Source organism: Bufo gargarizans, chromosome 10 (assembly GCF_014858855.1).
Source record: "Bufo gargarizans isolate SCDJY-AF-19 chromosome 10, ASM1485885v1, whole genome shotgun sequence".
NCBI lineage: Eukaryota > Metazoa > Chordata > Amphibia > Anura > Bufonidae > Bufo > Bufo gargarizans.
The window spans coordinates 36,185,102-36,206,504 of record NC_058089.1 but is presented as its reverse complement, the minus strand read 5'-3'; the positions used below and the strand labels follow the sequence as shown (position 1 = coordinate 36,206,504).

Genomic DNA, 21,403 nt, shown 5'->3' with positions numbered 1-21,403 from the left:
ACCTCTTATGATGGAATCGCCCACCAACAGCTGCTTACTATCAATCCTCACCTTCTCCCTTTTTGTCTTTGGCTGTAGTCTTACATACTTTAGGCATGGGAGATGATTGTTTCTCACCCACTGTGCTTTAGCCATCCTCCATGTTGCTCTTGCACTCTGAAAGTGCTGCAAATGAATTATGGAGAGCCACAGACTGTGGGACATGCCTTCTATCCACAACTCTCAGTCTACCAGAACCTACAGTAACCCATCTTCCATTTCTAGGGGGCCTCTGTGGCAGTGGCATTGCAATGTTCTCAGCCTGAGTTTGTTTAGTGGTTAATTTAAAAATCTCATATTTCAAAAAGGTAATTTCCTGCTGCATTATGGAGAGCTGTCTACAGATCAGACAGTATCCAAATCTCTGAAGAGTGGAACCTGAAATAAAAGCACAACAATTCCTGCACAGAACCAGGTCTGCCATTGTAAAGAGGGGAAAGATTTTAAACAAACAAATCTTACTTGTTTAGATTGTATCCACCTCCAGATTACCTCCTGAGTATCTCCAATGCTCTTGTAGATCAGCTCTTGGAAAAGCAGCAAGCTATAATTAGCAAGCTAATACTGTGTGGATATATATATATATACACACACTCCCACAAAGGCTCCTCCCCCAACAGCAAATTAACACCTTACTCGCCTATGCTCATTTGCAATCAGACAATGAGATACCGTGTCTAGCAAATTCCTTACCTCTCTTGTAACAGTGTCTGAGTATTCACCAGAAACACCACTGAAGCTCTGCTACAGTGGAAAAACTCTGAGTTAGACTGTTAGTCTCCTGAATATCTCCAATGCTCTTGTAGATCAGCTCTTGGTAAAGCAGTCTTGGAAAAGCAGCAAGCTATGACACAGGTTTAAATCTAGCAGGTTTAATAAACGGCATACACCTGTGTGCAAACCAAAAATATTTCGGCGATCACGCCAGCCTCACTGCGCTTGCCCGCTCCATGCCACCGATTGTAGGGACTTGCTCTGGTAGGCAGAGTAAGCGGACGCAATACAGAGGCAAGACCAAGGTTGAAACAAAAGTCCAGTGTTTATTCACACAGAGAAGGCAGAAAAGGAAAACAATGCTTTACAGGGTCCTGGTGTTAGTTCACACAGCAAGAGTTCCCAAAATATCATAAATCACCTGGCAGACCACAGCAGGCTTTAGGGCGCCTGACTCCCAGCAGGCGGCTCTCATGCAGCTCTCAGCCTTGTAGTATGGGGGATCTCCTTAGCTCCCAAAAACACAGAGCTTCCACATCTCCACTATCACTTGGAGGATTATACCACACTCAGCTGAGCTGCAGGCTGGGTTTTTAAACCCCAGCCGAAACCCTGGCCTGGACGTGGGGAACAGCCACCCACCCTGCTCTTTGGCTGCTCCCAATAAGAATCGGCCCGGATCGGCTTTACAGCCACACTAAGTAAAACAGTGTCAGCGACCACTAGTTGCTGCTGACACACAAAATGACAGTTTTTTATCCCACCGAGGCCAGGAACCTCGGTGACACGTACGTTCCGTCAATGATAGACCCTTGCGCCTTCCTACAGGGCATACGGTCATGTGCATGAGCCCTATGTCTGTGGAGGCTCCAATCCTGGCTTTGGCTCACAATCACTGATGGAAATCACTGACCAAAACACTGACATGTGAATGAGGCTTAAGTGTTCTGTGTGCAAGCATAAAGACCTGGAGATGCGTCCTTATGACGACTAGAGACACTACCCTTAGGGCTCCTGCACACATTTTTTGAGGATTGGATGCAGATCCATTCATTTCAATGAGGCTGCAAACTATGTGGACAGCACACCGTGTGCTGTCCACATCCGTATGTCCGTTCCGCAGCCCCTCAAAAAAATAGAACGTTCTTGTCTATTTTGCAGACAAGGATAAAACTGTTCTACAGAGGGCAGGACGTTCCTTTCCACAAAATGTGGAACACACAATGCCAGCATCTGTGTCTTGCAGACCTTCAGTTTACAGACCGCAAAAATGGCTATGGCCATGTGAATGAGGCCATAGTCCTACAAATGATAGATCCAAGGGAGAATAAGGAGATTATGCAGATTTATATTGGTATAATATCTTGTATTGATTGGCAACAGAAAAAATGAGAATCTAGAGAGATAGGCTCCGCAATATTCGAGACAGTGATAATATGCATGACGGAACGCGCTTGAAGATCCTTATTAGGCATGAGCGAATTGACTTCAGATAAAACATCCAAAGTCGATTCGCATAATACTTCTTTTAAATACTGTACGGAGCGAGCGCTATTAGAATATTTTGGCTCCTATGAGCCAAAGTTATTACTTCGCTAAGTCTCGCGAGACTTCACATAATAACTTCATAAATCAATTTCTACTGTAAAAAAACATTTCCCGAACTCAGGTTTGGTTCCAAGTGGTACCTTGGAACTGAACCCGAGTTTGGGAAATGTTTTTTTACAGTACAAATTTTTTTATGAAGTTATTATGTGAAGTCTCGCTAGACTTTGCGAAGCAATAACTTCTGCTCATTGGAGCCAATACATTTTAATACTGTACAAAGCTCCTGCTCCATACAGTATTGGAACAAAGTTTTATGCGAATCGACTTTAGATGTTTCATCCAAAGTCGATTTGCTCATCCCTAAGGCTACTTTCACACTAGTGTTTTTACTGGATCCGGTAGGGTTCAGCAAAAACGCTTCCGCTACTGATAATACAACCATCTGCATCTGTTATGATCAGATCCGATTGTATTAGCTTTAACATTGCCAAGAAGGATCCGTTATAAACTCCATTGAAAGTCAATGGGGGACGGATGTAGCTGGCCAAAAACCTGTCCTAGGTTGCTAATATAGCTTGTGTGTTTATACAGCTAGACCTGCCAATAACCTTAATACAGTTCCTATGCGTGTGTGTTAAAGACAAAAGCAGAGTTATTTACAGTGACTTCATGTTTGGATGTCATATAACTGTTATATATATTGTGTTCACAGAAGCAGAAAAGATAATATGCCTTTAAGATTCATTATATTGATGTGAGGTAAGCTCAATGACACAGCAGAAATTGGAGATGTAAACTACAAGGTACACCAGCTAGGGTGATGAAAGCCGGAGCAGGTTTACCATGTGAATTTACTCAAACTGTGGAAAGATAGGGAAACCTGTACAGAAGACAGCCCGCTGCTGGGTTTTCTAGGAGAAGAGGTACTGGCCCCTCTGTCTGATGCAAGAGAGGCGGCTGCCACAGTAAAAATTGCTGACAGCCTCTCCTCTAAACAGACTCAGGAGGCCAGGGAGTTCATTATTCGTAACACGGATGTGTTCTCAGACTTCCCTGTACGCAGTTCCATAATCCAGCATAACATTGTCACTGAGCCTCAGGTAAAAGTCTGATTAAAACCATACCGGGTACACAGCAGGTCTCAACTAGCACACGCAAGTAAATGTACAAAAACCAAGTAACATATAAAACCAGATTCAAAGCATAGATGGCAAGGCGGATTACTGTATACTGTACATAAATTGTATGGAGGTTACACCATGCCGGACAATATAACCAATGTGCCATGCTGTACAATAAACAGTATAACCCCTACACAGTGTAGAGGTATACTGTATATTGTGTGGCACAGTGTAGGCTATATGTGCATAACATAAACATACTCCACATGAAAACTTACAATTACTTGGCTTGGCCCTTGGGGATCTCGGACGCCACTTCAACAATTTGGCCGAAGGCTCGGTGGAGCTGATGTTGTGCTTTATCCTAATGAGAAAGATTTCATAATAAGGATTTGGAGAAGGGGCAGAGGGATAGCAGAGCAGGGAGAGGCTGGTGCTGCTACTAGGGGGTCATACCATGGGGGAGTAATAAAGCCCACCATAATGTCCCCCCAGTAGAAATAATTCTCCTTATAATGTGCAAAACATACCCCCTTGTAATGCCCCCAGTTGAACAAATTTTCCCATAATGTGCCAATATAAAATATCCCTTCTCAGTGCCCCCGTAGATGACCCCATAGTGCTCCTCTCCCCCCTTCCCCATAGTACCCACCATAATGTGTCCCAGTATAAAATGCCCCTATAACGAGTCCCCCCGAATAAAATACCCCTTCTTTTTAGCCTCAGTAGATGCCCCTATAGTGCCACCCAATAATGTGCCAGTAAGATGTGCTCCTATAGATGCCCCCTAATCATGTGCCAGTAAGATGTGCCCCCATACATGCCCCCAATCATGTGCCAGTAACAAGAGCCCCCATAGATGCCCCCAATCATGTGCCAGTAGCCCCCCTTATGAGCCAGCAGTCCCCCTTATGTGCCACTAGCCCCCATTATGTGCCAGTAGCCTCCTATCATGTGCCAGCAGCCCCCCTTATGTGCCAGCAGCATCCCTTATGTGCCAGCAGCCCCCCTTATGTGCCAGTAGTCCCCCTTATGTGCCAGTAGTCCCCTATCATGTGCCAGTAGCCTCCTATCATGTGCCAGCAGCATCCCTTATGTGCCAGCAGCATCCCTTATGTGCCAGCAGCATCCCTTATGTGCCAGTAGTCCCCCTTCATGTGCCAGTAGTCCCCTATCATGTGCCAGTAGTCCCCGATCATGTGCCAGTAGTCCCCGATCATGTGCCAGTAGTCCCCGATCATGTGCCAGTAGTCCCCGATCATGTGCCAGTAGTCCCCGATCATGTGCCAGTAGTCCCCGATCATGTGCCAGTAGTCCCCGATCATGTGCCAGTAGTCCCCGATCATGTGCCAGTAGTCCCCTATCATGTGCCAGTAGCCCCTATCATGTGCCAGTAGCCCCCTATCATGTGCCAGTAGCCCCCCTTATGTGCCAGTAGTCCCCCTTATGTGCCTCTGTCCCTCGCTGGCTCAGGCGGCGCAATTACGTCATCGCGCCGCCGGCACCGGCCTCTGATAGGCTGCCATCACTAGGTCGGCAGCCTATCAGAGGAACAGAGAGGGGACACACCTCTCCCTCCCCTGCCGCAGCACAGACATTTGTATCGCTGTCTTTACAGATGACTATGGAGATGAGTGAGCCCTTCCACAATGGAAGCGCAGCGCTCATCTCCTGCTGCGCCCTGCCGGCGCCCCACTTCTGACAGTGCCCCGGGCGGCCACCTGGCCTGCCCAGTCAAAGAAACGGCCCTGGTTGCGGTTTTGTAACGACTTTCGAAAACTTAACGAGGTTTCCAAATTCGATGCGTATCCCATGCTCTGGGTGGATGAGCTCATCGAGAGGTTAGGACAAGCCTGGTATTTTTCTGTTTTGGACCTCACGAAAGGGTAATGGCAGGTGCCCTTAACGGAGGCTGGCAAAGAGGAAAACTGCCTTCATCACACCCTGAGGGGCTGTATCTATATAAGGTCTTACCCTTTGGTCTTCAATATAAGGTCTCACCCTTTGGTCTGCAATATAAAGTCTCACCTTTCAGCGACTAATGGACATTGTGCTTCTTCCACATTGTTGATACACTTCAGCTTACCCAGATGATATTGTTATCCACAGTACCAACTGGGAAAGTCACCTACCCAAAGTGTAGACTGTAGTGGACTCCCTTCAGAAAGCTGGCCTAACCGCTAACCCAAAATATTGTGTGATAGGGTTAGAAGAGGCTAAGTACCTGGGGTATGTCATTGGGCGCAGAGTCATCAAACAAAATAGAGGTGATACGGAATTGGCCCTGGCCTATCATCACTAGGCAAATAAAGTAATTCCTGGGAATGGTGGGCTATTACATGAGGTTTGTTCCCCACTTTGCTACTCTAGCCGCGCCCTTGACAGGACTCTTGAAGGGACACAAGTCAATGATTGTTCGCTGGGATGATCGGGCGGAAGAGGCTTTCTCAGCTTTGAAGTCAGGCCCTGTGCGGGTCCCCGGTTTTGGTGACACCCGACTTCAAAAGGGAGTTTATAGTACAGACCGATGCCTCCGATGTAGTTCTCGGTGCTATACTGTCTCAGGAAGTCAACGGGGAGGAGCATCCCATTGTCTTCCTCAGCCATAAGCTCACCCCAGCCAAGACCCGGTATAGTATAGTGGAAAGAGAGTGCCTGGCTATCAAGTGGGCACTAGAATCTCTCCGCTATTATTTATTGGGGAGAAATTTCCGCCTGGTGACTGACCACTCCCCTCTAAAGTGGATGAGCCAGGCCAAGGACAGAAATTCCCGGGTCACCCGATGGTTTCTCTCCCTACAAAACTAAGTTTTCGGTGGAACACAGGGCAGGCCAGTTACAGGAAAACGCGGATGCCCTGTCCCGGGTACATTGTCTGATGTGTGGTAACCCCCTCAGTGTTGAACAAAGAGGGGGTATGTGACACAGTGAGAGGTTTTGTCTGGGAAAACAGGTATTTTCCTCCCAGCATGTGCTGCTAGGCTGACTTACAGCCAGGTGAGGTCAAATACCGGACCAGATTTTAAGTGCCGGCTCTTCCGCTGGGGTAGCCTGTGGGAAGTCTGGCTCTGGAGAAGAGGATAGAGGAGGGCAGAGGCCAACTGCGCTCTGCCCAGATGCCAGCTCTTCCACTGGGGTAGCCTGTGGGATGTCCAGCTCTGGAGAAGGGGATAGGGGAGGGCAGAGGCCAACTGTGTTCTGCCGCAGATCAGCTGTGGAGAGGAGGGATCGCTTACCTCCTCCTCCTGGCATTCCTGCGGGGTCGGTGGAAACTCTGTACCAGGTCGTCCAGCATCCCGGTAGGCCTTGTGCAGAGACTGCGGTCCCACCTGCATCATTGGAGTTAGGGGTGCTGTCCCCCTGTGGTTGGGGAGAGAGACCGGTTGTCTCCTCTCCCTTCAAAGTACACTGCCGCTGGGGAGCAGGACCAACTGTCCCTACTCCCTGAAACTCCGGCTGCCGTTGGGGATCTGGGCCGACTGCCCAGCATCTCTGTAGGGCCGGTGGAGAGACATCGGTCCCATCTCCACCTGCCATATGGGGTTCCCCCCAGAACCAGTCTATGAGGTCCCCTACCTGTGTAGCTGGGACTGAAGCAGGGGATACTTCAGTCGGTTCTTCCCAGTAAACCTCCACAATATCCTCCCAGCTGAAGGGCTCTGGACCTGGGTCTGACACTCTGGCTCTCTCGCTGAGCCCTCTCAATGGAGTGGAAGAGATCTCTGTAGTCCTGCTCCAGTTCCCACTCCAGGGTTGCTATGTGACCCAGGTCTTTCTCTACCTCGTGGGGGTCATCCCAATCCTGCCTAGCCTCCCTCTCGTAGAAGATGTTCTGAAGCCTGGACTGTGCAGGGCTCCCGAAGTCAGGCTCTGCAAAGGACTACCATAAGCCAGGACCATAAAACTCCTCTCCCTCTGGCTTGTCATGCTCAGCTGTCCAGGGTATATACGGTGCCATATACCACCAGAGCGCGAGGTAGGCCTCCTCCAAACATAGCTCCTGCCATACCCGGTGCTCTAGTTCCTTCACCCATTCCTCCAGGGGCTGCTCTCCCAGGAAGGGCATCTGCAGGGCCACTTGCTTCTGCAATCGCTGCTCTACACTGGGGAGACTCTCACCTCGCTGGTATTGTACATTACCCAGGGCCTGGCACCAGATGTCTTTCCTTAATGCATCCCGACCGGGTACCTCCGTCGCCACAGATATAAAAAGAGCTATCTTGTGTTATCTACAGAAGACAGAACAGTTTAGATCAGCGGAGAATCTGTTCATACAGCATCATGGTCCAAATAATGGTAACAGAGCGAGAATGGCCACTTTTGCCAGATGGATACACAGTACAATAGAAAGATGCTATTCTCTGAAGGAAGTTCAGCATCACCTTAACATCAAGGTCACTCAACCAGATCAACGGCATCTTTATGGGCAGAGCTAACGCAGGTGTCCCTTCACCACATCTGCTCGGCGGCAACCTGGTCCTCGAATTCCACCTTCATGAAACATTATCAACTGGAGCTGACGCAGGCAGAGGGCATATGAAGTTAGCATATTCTACACCCCCCATTCATTTTTGCTTTTGAAATTCCATAAGTATTTGTGCTGCATTAGGATGTCCAGGAAAAGTTAAAATTTACCCACCTGAATTTTTTGTTTCCTGTAGTTACTTTCGCTCCCTTAATAAATTTTAATTTTTTGCTTCTTTATAATACAAGGAGACTTCACCGGTGTCAGGGTTTTATGGGCGGACCTGGTGTGTGATTGGTTGATTAATCTAGTTTTTTAATTTAGCTTGTTAACCTGTCTCTTCTGGTTGTACCTAGGGGAATAAAACCATAAGTATTTGTGCTGCCTAAGGACTACAGGAAGCGAAAATTTCAGGTAGGTAAATTTTCACTTATATCACTCTGAAGCAGTAATTTTGTGGACGCAGGTATATGGAAAACCTCTACCATTAATTTGTCAAAGCTGATATATGGAAGGCCTCAATCAGTTGTTATATGAAGCTGGTATATCACCCTCAAGCAATAATTTTGTGGATGCAGGTATATGGAAAAATTCTACCACTATTTTGTGGAAGCTGATATATGGCAGGACTCTAATCAGTTGTTAGTTAAAGCTGGTATATCACCCTCAAGCAGTAATTTTGTGGATGCGGTATATGGAAAACCTCTACCACTATTTTGTGGAAGCTAATAGATCGCAGCCCTCAATCAGTATTTTCTGGAAGCATACAAATGCACTATAATTTACTTTCTATGTTAGAAAGTATATTATAAGTATATCACACCCCTCTGTGTATCATACCTATCGATAGCACAACGTTACCAGTCCTTAAAAGGACTTTTGTGGCCCTATTAGCTAGCATTTCGTGTCCCTAGGTTGCTAACAGCCTGTCCCTGCTTCAAAATGCAACCTCTCCCTACACTGGCAAAACACATAATGTAAAATGGCTGCCAGATCAAGTTCTGTTATAGGGTTGGGGGTGTGCCCATGTGCTGAAAGGTCTCAATTGGCTCTCCTGTCCCACCTGATGGATGTGTCATGGGTCAAAGTTCGGCGCAATGCAAAAGAATATGGCGGATGCAAATATTGCCATATGTTTGCATGTTTATTGAAAATTTCGCTGCGAAATGATCGCCAGGTTAACCGCAAGGCCATCTCTAATGATATGTATTATTTATGGTAAAATGTTACCCCACTGATAGTCTTATTTGATATATTCCTACCTAATATGTCAGGATGTCATATTTCATATTTGCACTAGTCTGTGTACACCAAACTACTTTAAAATACATATTAAAGATCTATTCAAAATGTTCTAGAAAGTGACTTGCAGTATGTTTAATGTAGTCCATAATTGATTAGGTTAAGGGTCCATTCAGTATTTTGTAATCTGCATCCGTTCCACAAATTTGTGGAACGGAATGCGGACCCATTCATTTCAATGGCCCCGCAAAAACTGCGGACAGCACTCAGTTTACTGTCCGCATCTGTTGTTCCATTCTGTTCTGTTATGTGGATCTGCCCAAAAAATAGAGCTTGTCCTACTATTGTCCACAAAATGCGGTCCGTGGTCCCATTGTAGTCACTGGGTCCGCAAAAATGCAGATGACATGCGGAATGCATCAATATATCATCCGCAATTGCGGATCCTTTTTTCCGGAAATAGAAGAAAACACTTTTTTAGTACCCTAGCAACATATATTCCTCCTTCCGTTTTTTTTGCAGAAAAACAGAACAGATGCAGATGTACAATTGGTAAAAACAAAAGGTTTTTGCGGAAAAACACGAATCCGCAATTAACAGAATGGAAATCTGGAAAAGAAAAATACTGACGTGTGGATGGACACTTAGGCTACATTCACACGTCAGTATTTTCCTATATCCCGATTTTCGGTCCGTTTTTTGCAGATCCGTTGTTCCTGAAAATGTTTCCGTATGTCATCCGTTTTTTGCGGATCCGCAAAAAACGGAAACATGTATAAAGTTCAATAATCAAATAAAGTTGTTTGGATTTCTTTAAAAAAAAAATAGAAAAAAATAAATAAAAAATTTGTTATGTGTTTCCAGGAACGGATTCCGCATAAAACGGATGACATACGGAATGACATCCGAATGTCTTCCGTTTTTTTCGGATCCATTGACTTTGTATTGTACCAGGATCCGAATTTTGCGGACAAGAATAGGACATGTTTTATATTTAAACGGACATGCGGAACGGAACAACGGAAACGGACAGCACACATTTTTTCCAGGACCCATTGAAAATGAATGGGTCCAGATCTGGTCCTGATCTGTTCCGCAAAAAACGGAACAGATCAGGAAAGAAAAAACGGACGTGTGAATGGACCCTTAGGCCTCTTTCACACTACCGGTTTTTTTTTTCGTTTTGCGGTCCGTTTTTTGCGTTCCGTATACGGAACCATTCATTTCAATGGTTCCGCAAAAAAACGGAATGTGTTCCGTATGCATTCCGTTTCCGTATTTCCGTTTTTCCGTTCCGTTGAAAAGATAGAACATGTCCTATATTTGGCCGCAAATCACGGTCCGTGGCTCCATTCAAGTCAATGGGTCCGCAAAAAAAACGGAACACATACGGAAATGCATCCGTATGTCTTCCGTATCCGTTCAGTTTTTTGCGGAACCATCTATTGAAAATGTTATGCCCAGCCCAATTTTTTCTATGTAATTACTGTATACTGTATATGCCATACGGAAAAACGGAACGGAACAACGGAACGGAAACGGAACCACAACGGAAGCAAAAAAACGGAACAACGGATCCGTGAAAAACGGCCCGCAAAACACTGAAATGGACATACTGCAGTGTGAAAGAGGCCTTAATCTGCCTCATTTTCATAGGTACATTATTAACATGAAATTCCTTAACCACGGGCTTAGCTGTAGGGGAAGGAAGGGAGGAGGCTGCTTTGGGGCCCGAACTCAGAAGGGGCCCACCCAGGATGGGGACTAAAAATTTTATTGTCAAGGCTCTTCAACAGCACTGGCATTCAAAGATTTGTAAGGGTGCCCAGTCATTTCTAGCTACGCCGCTGTTCTTAACTTCTCACCTACTAGTTAAACTTTACATGTATTACGTACAACTCAAAAGTTCAAGCTGTTTGTGAAACTCTAACATTCCATTTCTTAGAGTGAGATCCACGTGAGCCTGCCATGCCCTATGCTGAATTTGTTGCTGGTTGGATTTCAGGTAATGTAAAAATACATAGTACTACAGTGTACCTGTTAAAAGTTTATGTGCTATAAGCTTCATTTGAAGGACACGACTTGCAACTTTGTGCATTGCACAATAACAATACAAAAAAAACTTTGTACTTGTTTTAGACGTCATTGTATTTATTCAGATAAGAGGTTTCCTGACACTGTTTAACCCCTTCAGGACCCTGCCATTTTTCACCTTAAGGGTTCCTGAACACGAACATATTTTCTTTCCGCTTCCGTTCCGTTTTTTTGGCGGACCGTATGCGGAACCATTCACTTCAATGGGGCTGTAGAAAATACAGAAGTTAGTCCGTGTTGCATTCCGTTTCCGTGTCCTATTATTGTCCGCAAATCGCGGTCCGAGGCCCCATTCAAGTCAATGGGTCCTCAAAGAATACGGAATGCACACAGAACCAGTTGGAGTTCCTGAGAGGATGTGATAGGGTGAGTTCCATACCTGCTCACATGGTGAGAGTATGTGATAGGGTTGGTTCCACACCTGTTCACATGGTGCAGTACTGCACGGTGGCCATTTTTTGCTGTACTGATGGGTTGGTGGGGCCCAGTGCCAAGGTGGCTTTGCCAGGCAGCAGGATTGCTGTTTGGCTTCTGGGTCCTGCTGCCTGCTGGGGCGATGCTGCTGAGTTTGTGGTCGCCGTGCAGTGCTGCGCCAAATTTTGTTTACTAATACCGCATGCACAATATGTAGCATAGGTGTAGGTATACGTTATATTGCGATGAGAAGCGATGTTTATTATGCCTAGAAGCAGTTAGATAAAAGCATAGTATTGAGGATGTGGGATCCAGTTCTTTTTCTTATATTTTATACGTTCAAAAAAAACTTAAATATCCCTGCCAAAATCCTAAAGCCCTGACGTCACGTTGTCAGGGTAACTAAATCAATAGTCCACTGCATTGGTAAGTTCCAGAATACAAATGAATCATCTCACGTTCAATTGTGCTGTAGAAATACAATATAAAAATACATAAATAAAAAAATAAATATTAGAAAATAAAGCTAATAAGTGCAATTACAGAAAACTGTTAAGCGCATATTCCTGATTCAAACCCTTCGGTTCAAGGGTCTGAAGACGGTGGATCCAAAATGCCTCACGCTTCATCAGAGTCTCAATCCTGTTCCCTCCATGTTGGGGTAATGGTATTTCCTCCACAAACTGTGCGATATTATGCTTATGTGTGTGGAAATGATGTGGGATCAGTAGTAATAGGTTTCCTTTCCTGATAGTGTATTTGTCGTTCCTTCATCTGTGTGGATGTCTCCCCCACATAAACTAATCCACAAGGGCATTTTAAAATGTAAATGATAAATCTACTGTTGCAGCGTGCCAGTCCGCAGCGGTAGAACACGCGAGGTTCACGGTGGGCCGGAATGTACATACAGTTCATCGGTTACTCACGGTTTAGCAGTCGCCTCCCTTAACCAGCAGTGCAGTGAAGGGGAGAACAGCACCAAATTCTCCGGGGCACACTCCATTGCAGGGGACACCGGACAGGTGGGGATTGATGGTGAATGGTTGCTGAGTGCTTGTGCGGCTGGGCCCCTGACTTAGGTATTGTCGTGACGCCAGCACCTTGGTGGTTCAAAATGTGGAGGATGGTAGTGATATGGAGTTAGAAGAATGAGGCAGGTTTAAATCCAACGGCAAACTTTACTATAACCAGGTTCTGGATAACGGTTTACATCCAGCAATAAAACAATCTCTGGTATACATGCAAGCTGGATGTGATTAATCCCAGTAACAGGCTGTGCTGGTAATATTGTGTCAGGCTAGGGTAGTTAGTTATGTACTCACTGATAAACAGCTCTTTAGTCTGGTTCTGTTGCTCTAGCTCTTTGATGGTGAGGCTGCCAGAAGCTAATAAGTCCTTCACCTGGTATCCAAAGGTGAAGGACTTGTGTCTTTATCCTCTGTGTTTCTCTTGAATTGCCTTGCATTTAACACAGCTACAGCTGCACTCTCACTCCTTCACTTCCCACTTCTCCTCTCAACTGACTTAAAGGGAACCTGTCACCTGGATTTTGTGTATAGAGCTGAGGACATGGGTTGCTAGATGGCCGCTAGCACATCCGCAATACCCAGTCCTCATAGCTCTGTGTGCTTTTATTGTGTAAAAAAAACGATTTGATACATATGCAAATTAACCTGAGACGAGTCCTGTACGTGAGATGAGTCAGGGACAGGACTCATCTCAGGTTAATTTGCATATGTATCAAATAGTTTTTTGACGCAATAAAAGCACACAGAGCTATGGGGACTGGGTAATGCGGATGTGCTAGCGGCCATCTAGCAGCCCATGTCCTCAGCTCTATACACAAAATCCCGGATGACAGGTTCCCTTTAACCCCCTAACTAGGCCTGAACTGCACTATTTATACTGTGGTGCTACCCCATCTAGTGGTGGATGTATGTAATGCACTGGACAGCCTGGTAACAAGGGATTTCACACAGTAGTACAATATAGCATTATATTGCAAATGACAACAAAAAGCTTTTGCAGTTCCCATATAAGCTAGTCACATGTGAAGAAACCCGTATGGGGATCCTCTCACCAGTGTGTGGGTGTATCACATGGGAGCCTTTGATGACACTAGAGCAATGTATACAATTTAAACATGGAAAGGTGCCTTTTTTGGCTGTGTAAAGAACCTTTTGTCTTGGTTCCACTCTACTACTGTCTATGTCCGCTCTTATAATCTGATCCCTGTATGTTCACTGCTCGTTTATAATAGATCATTGGGGGATTTCGGAATTTTTCCACTGATGGGTAGGATCTGGTTACAACACTCCAGTGTTTATTGATGACCAATCTCACTTTATTAACCCCTTCCCGAACCATGACGTACTACTACAGTCATGGGAACCACTGCGTTCCCGCAATTTGATGTAATAGTACGTCATGGTGATCATGCGGGCACCGGAGCGGTGCGCACGCGATCACTGCAGAGGCCCGGCAATCCCTGGTAGCCGGGCCCTGCTGTATCCGCCGCCATCGTTGAAAAATCTGATGTCGGCGTATCAACCCCTTCTATGCCACGGTCCTCCCTGACAGCGACACAGAAGGGGTTTGTTTTGGGTGAGTGAGCGCATAGAGTCCCCGCGCTGCTGTGGCGGGGACCCGATGCGTGACAAGGCAGCCCGATGCCGTGCAGAGGCTGCCCAATGCCTTGCACGGCATCGGGACCTGCCTTCTACGGGTTCTGAGGAGATCCAACCTCAGGCTGGGTCTCCTAGGCCAGTGTTTCCCAACCAGTGTGCCTCCAGCTGTTGCAAAACTACAACTCCCAGCATTACCGCACAGCCGAAGGCTATCCAGGCATGCTGGGAGTTGTAGTTTTGCAACAGCTGGAGGCACACTGGTTGGAAAACACTGTCCTAGGCAACCTGTTAGTGTATGACTCAGTGTCATGCACTAACAGGCAATGCATTACAATACAGATCTATTGTAATGCATTGCAGAGGGGATCAGACCCCCAAAAGTGAACATCAGAAATAAAGAAAAAAGTTTAAAAAAAAATGTGTTTTTAATTAAATTAATAAAGTAATAAAATTAATAAAGTAAAAAAAGAAAAAGAAAAATGCCCTTCCCCCTTATTTTATAATAAAAAACAGAAGAAAAAAAACCCACACACATATTAGGTATCGCCGCATCCGTAATGACTGGTTCTATAAATATATGACATGATCCACCCTGTCCAATAAACACAAAAAAAAAAGTGTCAAAAAAAGAAGCCATTTTTGTCACCTTACATCGCAAAAAGTGCAACACCAAGCGATCAAAAAGGCGCATGTCCAATCAATAAAACAGTCACCTCATCCCGCAAAAAATGAGCCACTACCTAAGACAATTGCCCCAAAAAAAACCTATAGCTCTCAGAGACCCTAAAACATCATTTGTTTCAAAACTGCTATTATTGTGCTTAAGTGAAATACATAAAAAAATACATATTAGGTATCGCCACGTCTGTAACAACCAGATCTATAAAAATATCACATGACCTAACCCCTCAGGTGAAACCCGTAAAAAAAAAAAATGTGTAAAAAAAAAAAATGCTATTTTTGTCACATTACATCACAAAAATTGCAATAGCAAGTGATCAAAAAGGCGTATTCCCCACAAAATAGTACCAGTCAGACTGTCACCTCATCCCGCAAAAAATGAGAACCTACCTAAGAGAATTGGTAAAATAATAAAAAAGCTATCACTGTCAGACAATGGAGACACTAAAATATCATTATTTTTTGCTTCAAAACTGCTATTATTGTGCTAAAGTGAAAAAAAAGTATACATATTGGGTATCGCCACGTCCGTAACAATCAGCTCTATAAAAATATCACATGACCTAACCACTCAGATGAACACCATAACATTTTTTTGTCACATTACATCACAAAAATTGCAACAGCAAGTGATCAAAAAGGTGTATGCCACCCAAAATAGTACCAATCAGACCGTCACCTCATCCCGCAAAAAATAAAAAAACTATGGCTCTCAGACTATGGATACACTAAAATATCATTATTTCAGTTTCAAAAATGCTATTATTGTGTAAAACTTAAAGAGGCACCTTTCATTGAAATAAAAAATCTAAACTAAGCATACATACATGGAGAGCGGCGCCCAGGGATCTCCCTGCACTTACTACTATCCCTGGGCACCGCTCCGTTCTCCCAGTATAGGCTCCGGTATCTTCAGATTTTCGGCTCAACTGGGAGGAGCCTGCTCTTGTTCTCCTGGGCGTCTCCTTCTCCCAGAAAACTCTCAGGCTATGAGCTGAGCGCTGTGATTGGCCAGCGCTACAGCCTGGGAGAAGGAGACGCCCAGGAGAACAAGAGCAGGCTCCTCCCGGTTGAGCCGAAAATCTGAGGATACCGGAGCCTATACTGGGAGAACGGAGCGGCGCCCAGGGATAATAGTAAGTGCAGGGATATCCCTGGGCACCGCTCTCCAGCATACTTAGCTTCGATTTTTTATCGTAATGAAAGGTCCTCTTTAAATAAATAACAAAAAGTAGATATATTGGGTATTGCCACATCCGTAACGATCTGCTCTATAAAAAATTCACATGAACTAATTCCTCAGGTAAACGCTGTAAAAATAAATAAATAAAAACTGCGCCAAAACAACCAATTTTTTTTATCACTTTGCCCCATAAAGTGTAATAATGAATGATCAAAAAATCATATGTACCCAAAAATAGTACCAATAAAAATGTCAACTCTTCCTGCAAAAAACAAGCCCCTGCACAAGACAATCGGCAGAAAAATTTAAAAAAATTGGGCGTTCAGAAAAATGAAGATACAAAAACCAAATTTTTGTTTTCAAAAATGCTTTTTATGTAAAACTGAAACAAACATCATAGAAAGTAGACATATTTGATATAATTGCATCCGTAACAACCTGCTCTATAAAAATAGCGCATGATCTAACCTGTCAGATGAATGTTGTTAAAAAATAAAAACGGTGCCAAAACATCCATTTTTTGGTTACCTTGCCTCACAAAAAACGTAATATAGAGCAATTAAAATCATATGTACCCCAAAATAGTACCAATAAAACCGGCACCTTATCCCGTAGTTTCCAAAATGTGGTCACTTTTTTGAGTTTCTACTGTAGGGGTGTATCAGGGGGGCTTAAAATGGGACATGGCATCTAAAAACCAGTTCAGCTAAATCTGCCTTCCAAAAGCCATATGGCGTTCCTTTCCTACTTTGCCCTGCTGTGTCCCCGTACAGCATGTGGGGTGTTTCTGTAAACAGCAGAATCAGGGTAATAAATATTGAGTTTTATTTGGCTGTCAACTCTGTGTGCGCTTACCTCTCCTTTTATTTCAGGGGCCGGCGGGTGTCCGACATGTGAATTTGGCGTCTCATGTACTCTCCTCCGTACTGCCGTTTTCGACTACACGCGAGATCAAGAGGACATCTCCTCTCACTGTAGAAGACTACGTGAGAACAGCAAGGAGACGTCCTCTTGATCTTGCGAGTAGTCAACAACGGGAGTATGGAGCAGAGTACACGAGATGCCGAATTCACATGTTGGACATCCGCCGGCCCCTGAAATAAAAGGAGAGGTAAGTGCCCACATTTGGGCCATTACAGAAAAATACCCTACACATCCTAAAACCGTGAGTAAACTTTAAGAACTGTACGTTGAAACTACCATAAGAGTCCTATGAATAGAAAATACCATAAGGGTCTTGTGAATGGGAAGGTTCTGCAAAGGACAAGGCTGAGGATTGTGGAAACAGGGAAAAATACACCACCTTGCCACGATATCCTTGAAAGGTCTGATGAAATATATAGTTACAAAACATTGAGACATAGTGGCAAATAAATTGACTACCTCAAGAAGATATATTAATTTGCTCATCCATTTGCGGTTTTATTAATTTATTTATTCATTTTTTTTTTTATACAACTCGAACAGTTGGAATACAGCTATCATATGGAGTATTGTACTGTGACCAACACAGATCATTTCTAGATCTATATGTAAACAAGACATTCCACGTTTTGATTTCTATTATCTTGTATAAATGCTAATGAGAAGCTGGGTATAACAATTTGTGCGGTGGTATCATTTAGATCTTTGACATCCAACCACATTACCTTTTTATTATTTTTTATTTTTTACTTTTACTTCAATTTTTATTTTTATACCTATGATATATCTATGATATTATTGTATATCTATGATATTATCTTAGTGCCTATGTATCACACATTTTAATTATTTTTTTATATAATTGAACCACATTAAATACAGTTTTTATAAAAGTTTCTTCTCCCGTGATCCCATATGTAGGAGTGGCCTGTCCATCCATAACTACAGTACACTATTTTGGGCTGCATATGACTTTTTGGTCGCTTGCTATTACACTTTTTGTGATGTAAGGTGACAAAAAATGTTGTTTTTTTACACCGTTTTTATTTTTTACGGTGTTCATCTGAGGGGTTAGATCATGTTCCATTAGTCAATAAAAATGACATTAAAAGGCGATGTGTGAAAATCTAATGGTTGGTTTACACAGCCAGAAGAGCAGCCGAAGATTTCTGGCTACTCGTTCAGTGAGGTTGAAGTGCTGCATTTACACCTAGGAATCACCTCCACAGTATGAAGATGAGAGATGGCTATTGCGATCGCTTGTCCTTATACAGCTGCACTGTTTCTGGGCAGCAGATCGCTGTCAGACAGCACAATCTGCTGCCAGAAATGAAAATGTACCTACCTGCATGAACAACAGTTTCACCTGATGAACAAGCTTTTCATAGGAACGTTCATCCCCAATAATCTGCCTGACAATTGGGCCGTGTAAACTCACCAGAAGTACACCTCATGAATCCATAGCTTGTAGATCCATCACCAGCAGCAACAACTTGAAGTAATCATGTTTTGTACTACTTTATCAATCTCTCACATCGTTCTGGAGGAATTTTGGCCCAATCTGTTTTACATTGTAGGCATTTATTTATGCACATCTCTCTTATAGAGATATTCCGGTTGTTTGAAGTTATACCCTATCCATGGGTTAACCCTATCCTGTGGATAGGGGAGGAAGTCAACCGAAATACCCCTTAAAGGTCCCACCACAGCATCTCAATTGGGTTGAGGTCTAGGCTTTGGCTAGGCCATTGCAACACCTTGATTTGCTGGTGTGCATGGGATCATTGTCATGTTGCATGATGAAGTTTCAACCAAACTTTAGCTGTTGAGCCTCACATTTGACTCTAGAATACTTTGGTATACAGAGGTTCTCATAGCTACAATGGCTGGAAGTTGCCCATGTCCTTTAGCTGCATGTTCTTCCTTGCAACCCTCCCAAACAAGCCAATGCATTAGTCTTTGTCTACTTGTATTCTTGTGGACTTGAATATTTAACATGCTAACTGAGGCCTGTAGAGTCTTAGGTGTAGTTCTTGTGTTTTTCTGCAATTTATGAGAATCGTACAGTGTGACCTTGGGGTAAATTTGCTCTGGTGTCAACACCTGGGAAGATTTTCAACTGTCTTGAATGGTTTCCAGTTGTGTCTAATCTGTCACTGTAGAATGATGGACTTCAAATTGTTTGTGAAGTTCTTTATAATCCATCCTAGATTGACAGGTAGTGACAATTACGTCTCTAAGATCATTAAGGCTGTCTTTTTTCCTTTGCAACACACACTTTAATGCTCCAGACCAACAAACTGCCAAAACGTCTGCTTTTATAGAGGTGGTCACACTTGTTTATCAATTAATCAATGGCATTTGATTAGCAGTACCTGGCTAATAGTTACCCTCTTAATGATGTTACGGACAATGGTTTGTATATCAACTGTATCAACTAACTGGTCTGACATTGTGCTAGACCTGAGGACGTTATTCCGGCAGTCCCCTGTTTTTCACCCTTTAATTCCTGTACAGGGATCTGGACTTCACTGCAGGGGAGCCACCAGGTTTCTTCCTCTAGGAATAGTCCTGGTGTAGTTGGCAGCTGACACACAGAGGTCAGAGACTCCAGTACAATGCACCAGAGGCACAGTCAAAGCACACAGACAGAACCAGATGGAGAGACCAAGACAACCACAGACTGAACAAGACAAGGTCAGGCACACAGAATACATACAAATCCATTGAACAGACACTGGGAAATGGCGAATGGAACTTAGGTCAGAATTCAGACACAGAACAAGCAGACAGAATACTAACAGCTACAAACAGAACGTGTTGCTCAACCAAGGGCAGGACACACAACTCAGAAAATATAGCAGAGCAAATGAACACATAAGATAAACAGGTGCACACAGAGAGCCAGGAAAGGTTAACCCTAGCAGTGCTGAACTCAGGCGAGATATAAAGCTAAATGTCACCAATTCACACCCACAAGAGACCAATGCTAGGACGCATGGAACAGTGGCAAACATGAACCACACAATGGCCCAAATTCAAACCCACACGAAGCCGACCACTGCGTGCATGGAACAATTTGAACAAGTGAAACACCATTGTGGCAGACAATAATAATAATAATCTTTATTTATATAGCACAAACATATTCTGCATCGCTTTATAGTCAGAGAGTTCATTTACAAAAAAAACTCATACATTACACAGCAACAAACAAATCAACAATTAAAACCAGAGGAATGAAACACTATCAAAACGGTTACCTTACCTCGAATACTGTATTATTTCTGTTCTCTCCCTGTACCGATCATGGGTTCAGCACTCAAATCTTTGCAGAATTTAATTTTTCGATTCTTGTGGGTGTATAAGAGACCTCGAATAGTCGGGTCTATTATGCACTTACATAAAAGGGTGGGTGGGTTGTACTTGAATCCGATTTATTGATGCCAGTCTCCCAGTTAGCTTTAATCTGGTCACCTGACATTCCCTTAGGGGTAGTTGACCCTTCGGCAAAAAATCCCTACCTTATATTACAGCTGAAGAGAAAAGTTTGCTTTAAATAAAAACTACATAGCCCAATCTCACCAATGCTCCCCATTTTTAGAAACCCCCTCTTTTCAACTGGGTTATCACCAACATCATTTGTCCGGTGGAAACATAACAAGCTGCGCTATGTTGGTGACTTCTTACTTAATTCTAAACTCCTGTCCAGAGCATACTTTGTTTCTACTTTCTCACCTCCACCGTCTAAACTCTTTCAAATGACCCAAATTTTAAATTTTTTATCCTCCCTGGTCCCAACCAACGGCCTAGTAGAATATACAATGTTTGAACGGCTCTGCAAATATAGAGCTTTAGAGAGGGGTATGCTCTCTTCTTTATTTTACTTTCAACTCACTGCTATCTGATACCAAATTGGCTTTTATGCACCACTGGGAGGTAGATTTGGGGGAGACCCTCACAATGGACAAATGGTACGAATGCTGCATGGCTACCGGCAGGGGGAGCTGGCAGGTAACCCTTATGGAAGCTTCTTTGAAGATATTTCACAGGGTGTATTTGTACCTACTTGATCGCACCTTATTTACACCATGGTCTCCCCTTTATGTTTTAGGGGTTTCCAAAATAATGGTAACACCCTTCATACTTGGTGGACCTCTCCCATAGTGAGACGGTTTTGGGCCAACATCAAAAGAGGATTATTTGAAGTATTTAGGAGAGATCTCCCCTTGTCGGCACCTGTGTACTTGCTGGGGCTCAAACCACCAACATTTAATAATACTGCTTATAAACTCCTACAATATGTCCTGATGTCCGCAAGGATTTGCATAGCGTCCAGGTGGAGGTCTCC

The 21,403-nt window shown here is 44.0% G+C and overlaps 1 protein-coding gene across 1 annotated transcript in view; it reads left to right on the top strand.

Moving 5' to 3' along the window:
• SLC25A45 (solute carrier family 25 member 45) overlaps positions 1–21,403 on the top strand; it is a 58,607-nt gene that overhangs the window by 21,944 nt on the left and 15,260 nt on the right. Inside the window, exons 2-3 of the mRNA XM_044270822.1 lie at positions 8,244–8,301; positions 11,075–11,134. Of these exons, the coding sequence (XP_044126757.1) occupies positions 11,098–11,134 (37 nt within the window). The 5' untranslated portion in view covers positions 8,244–8,301; positions 11,075–11,097. The remainder of the gene's footprint in view (positions 1–8,243; positions 8,302–11,074; positions 11,135–21,403) is intronic.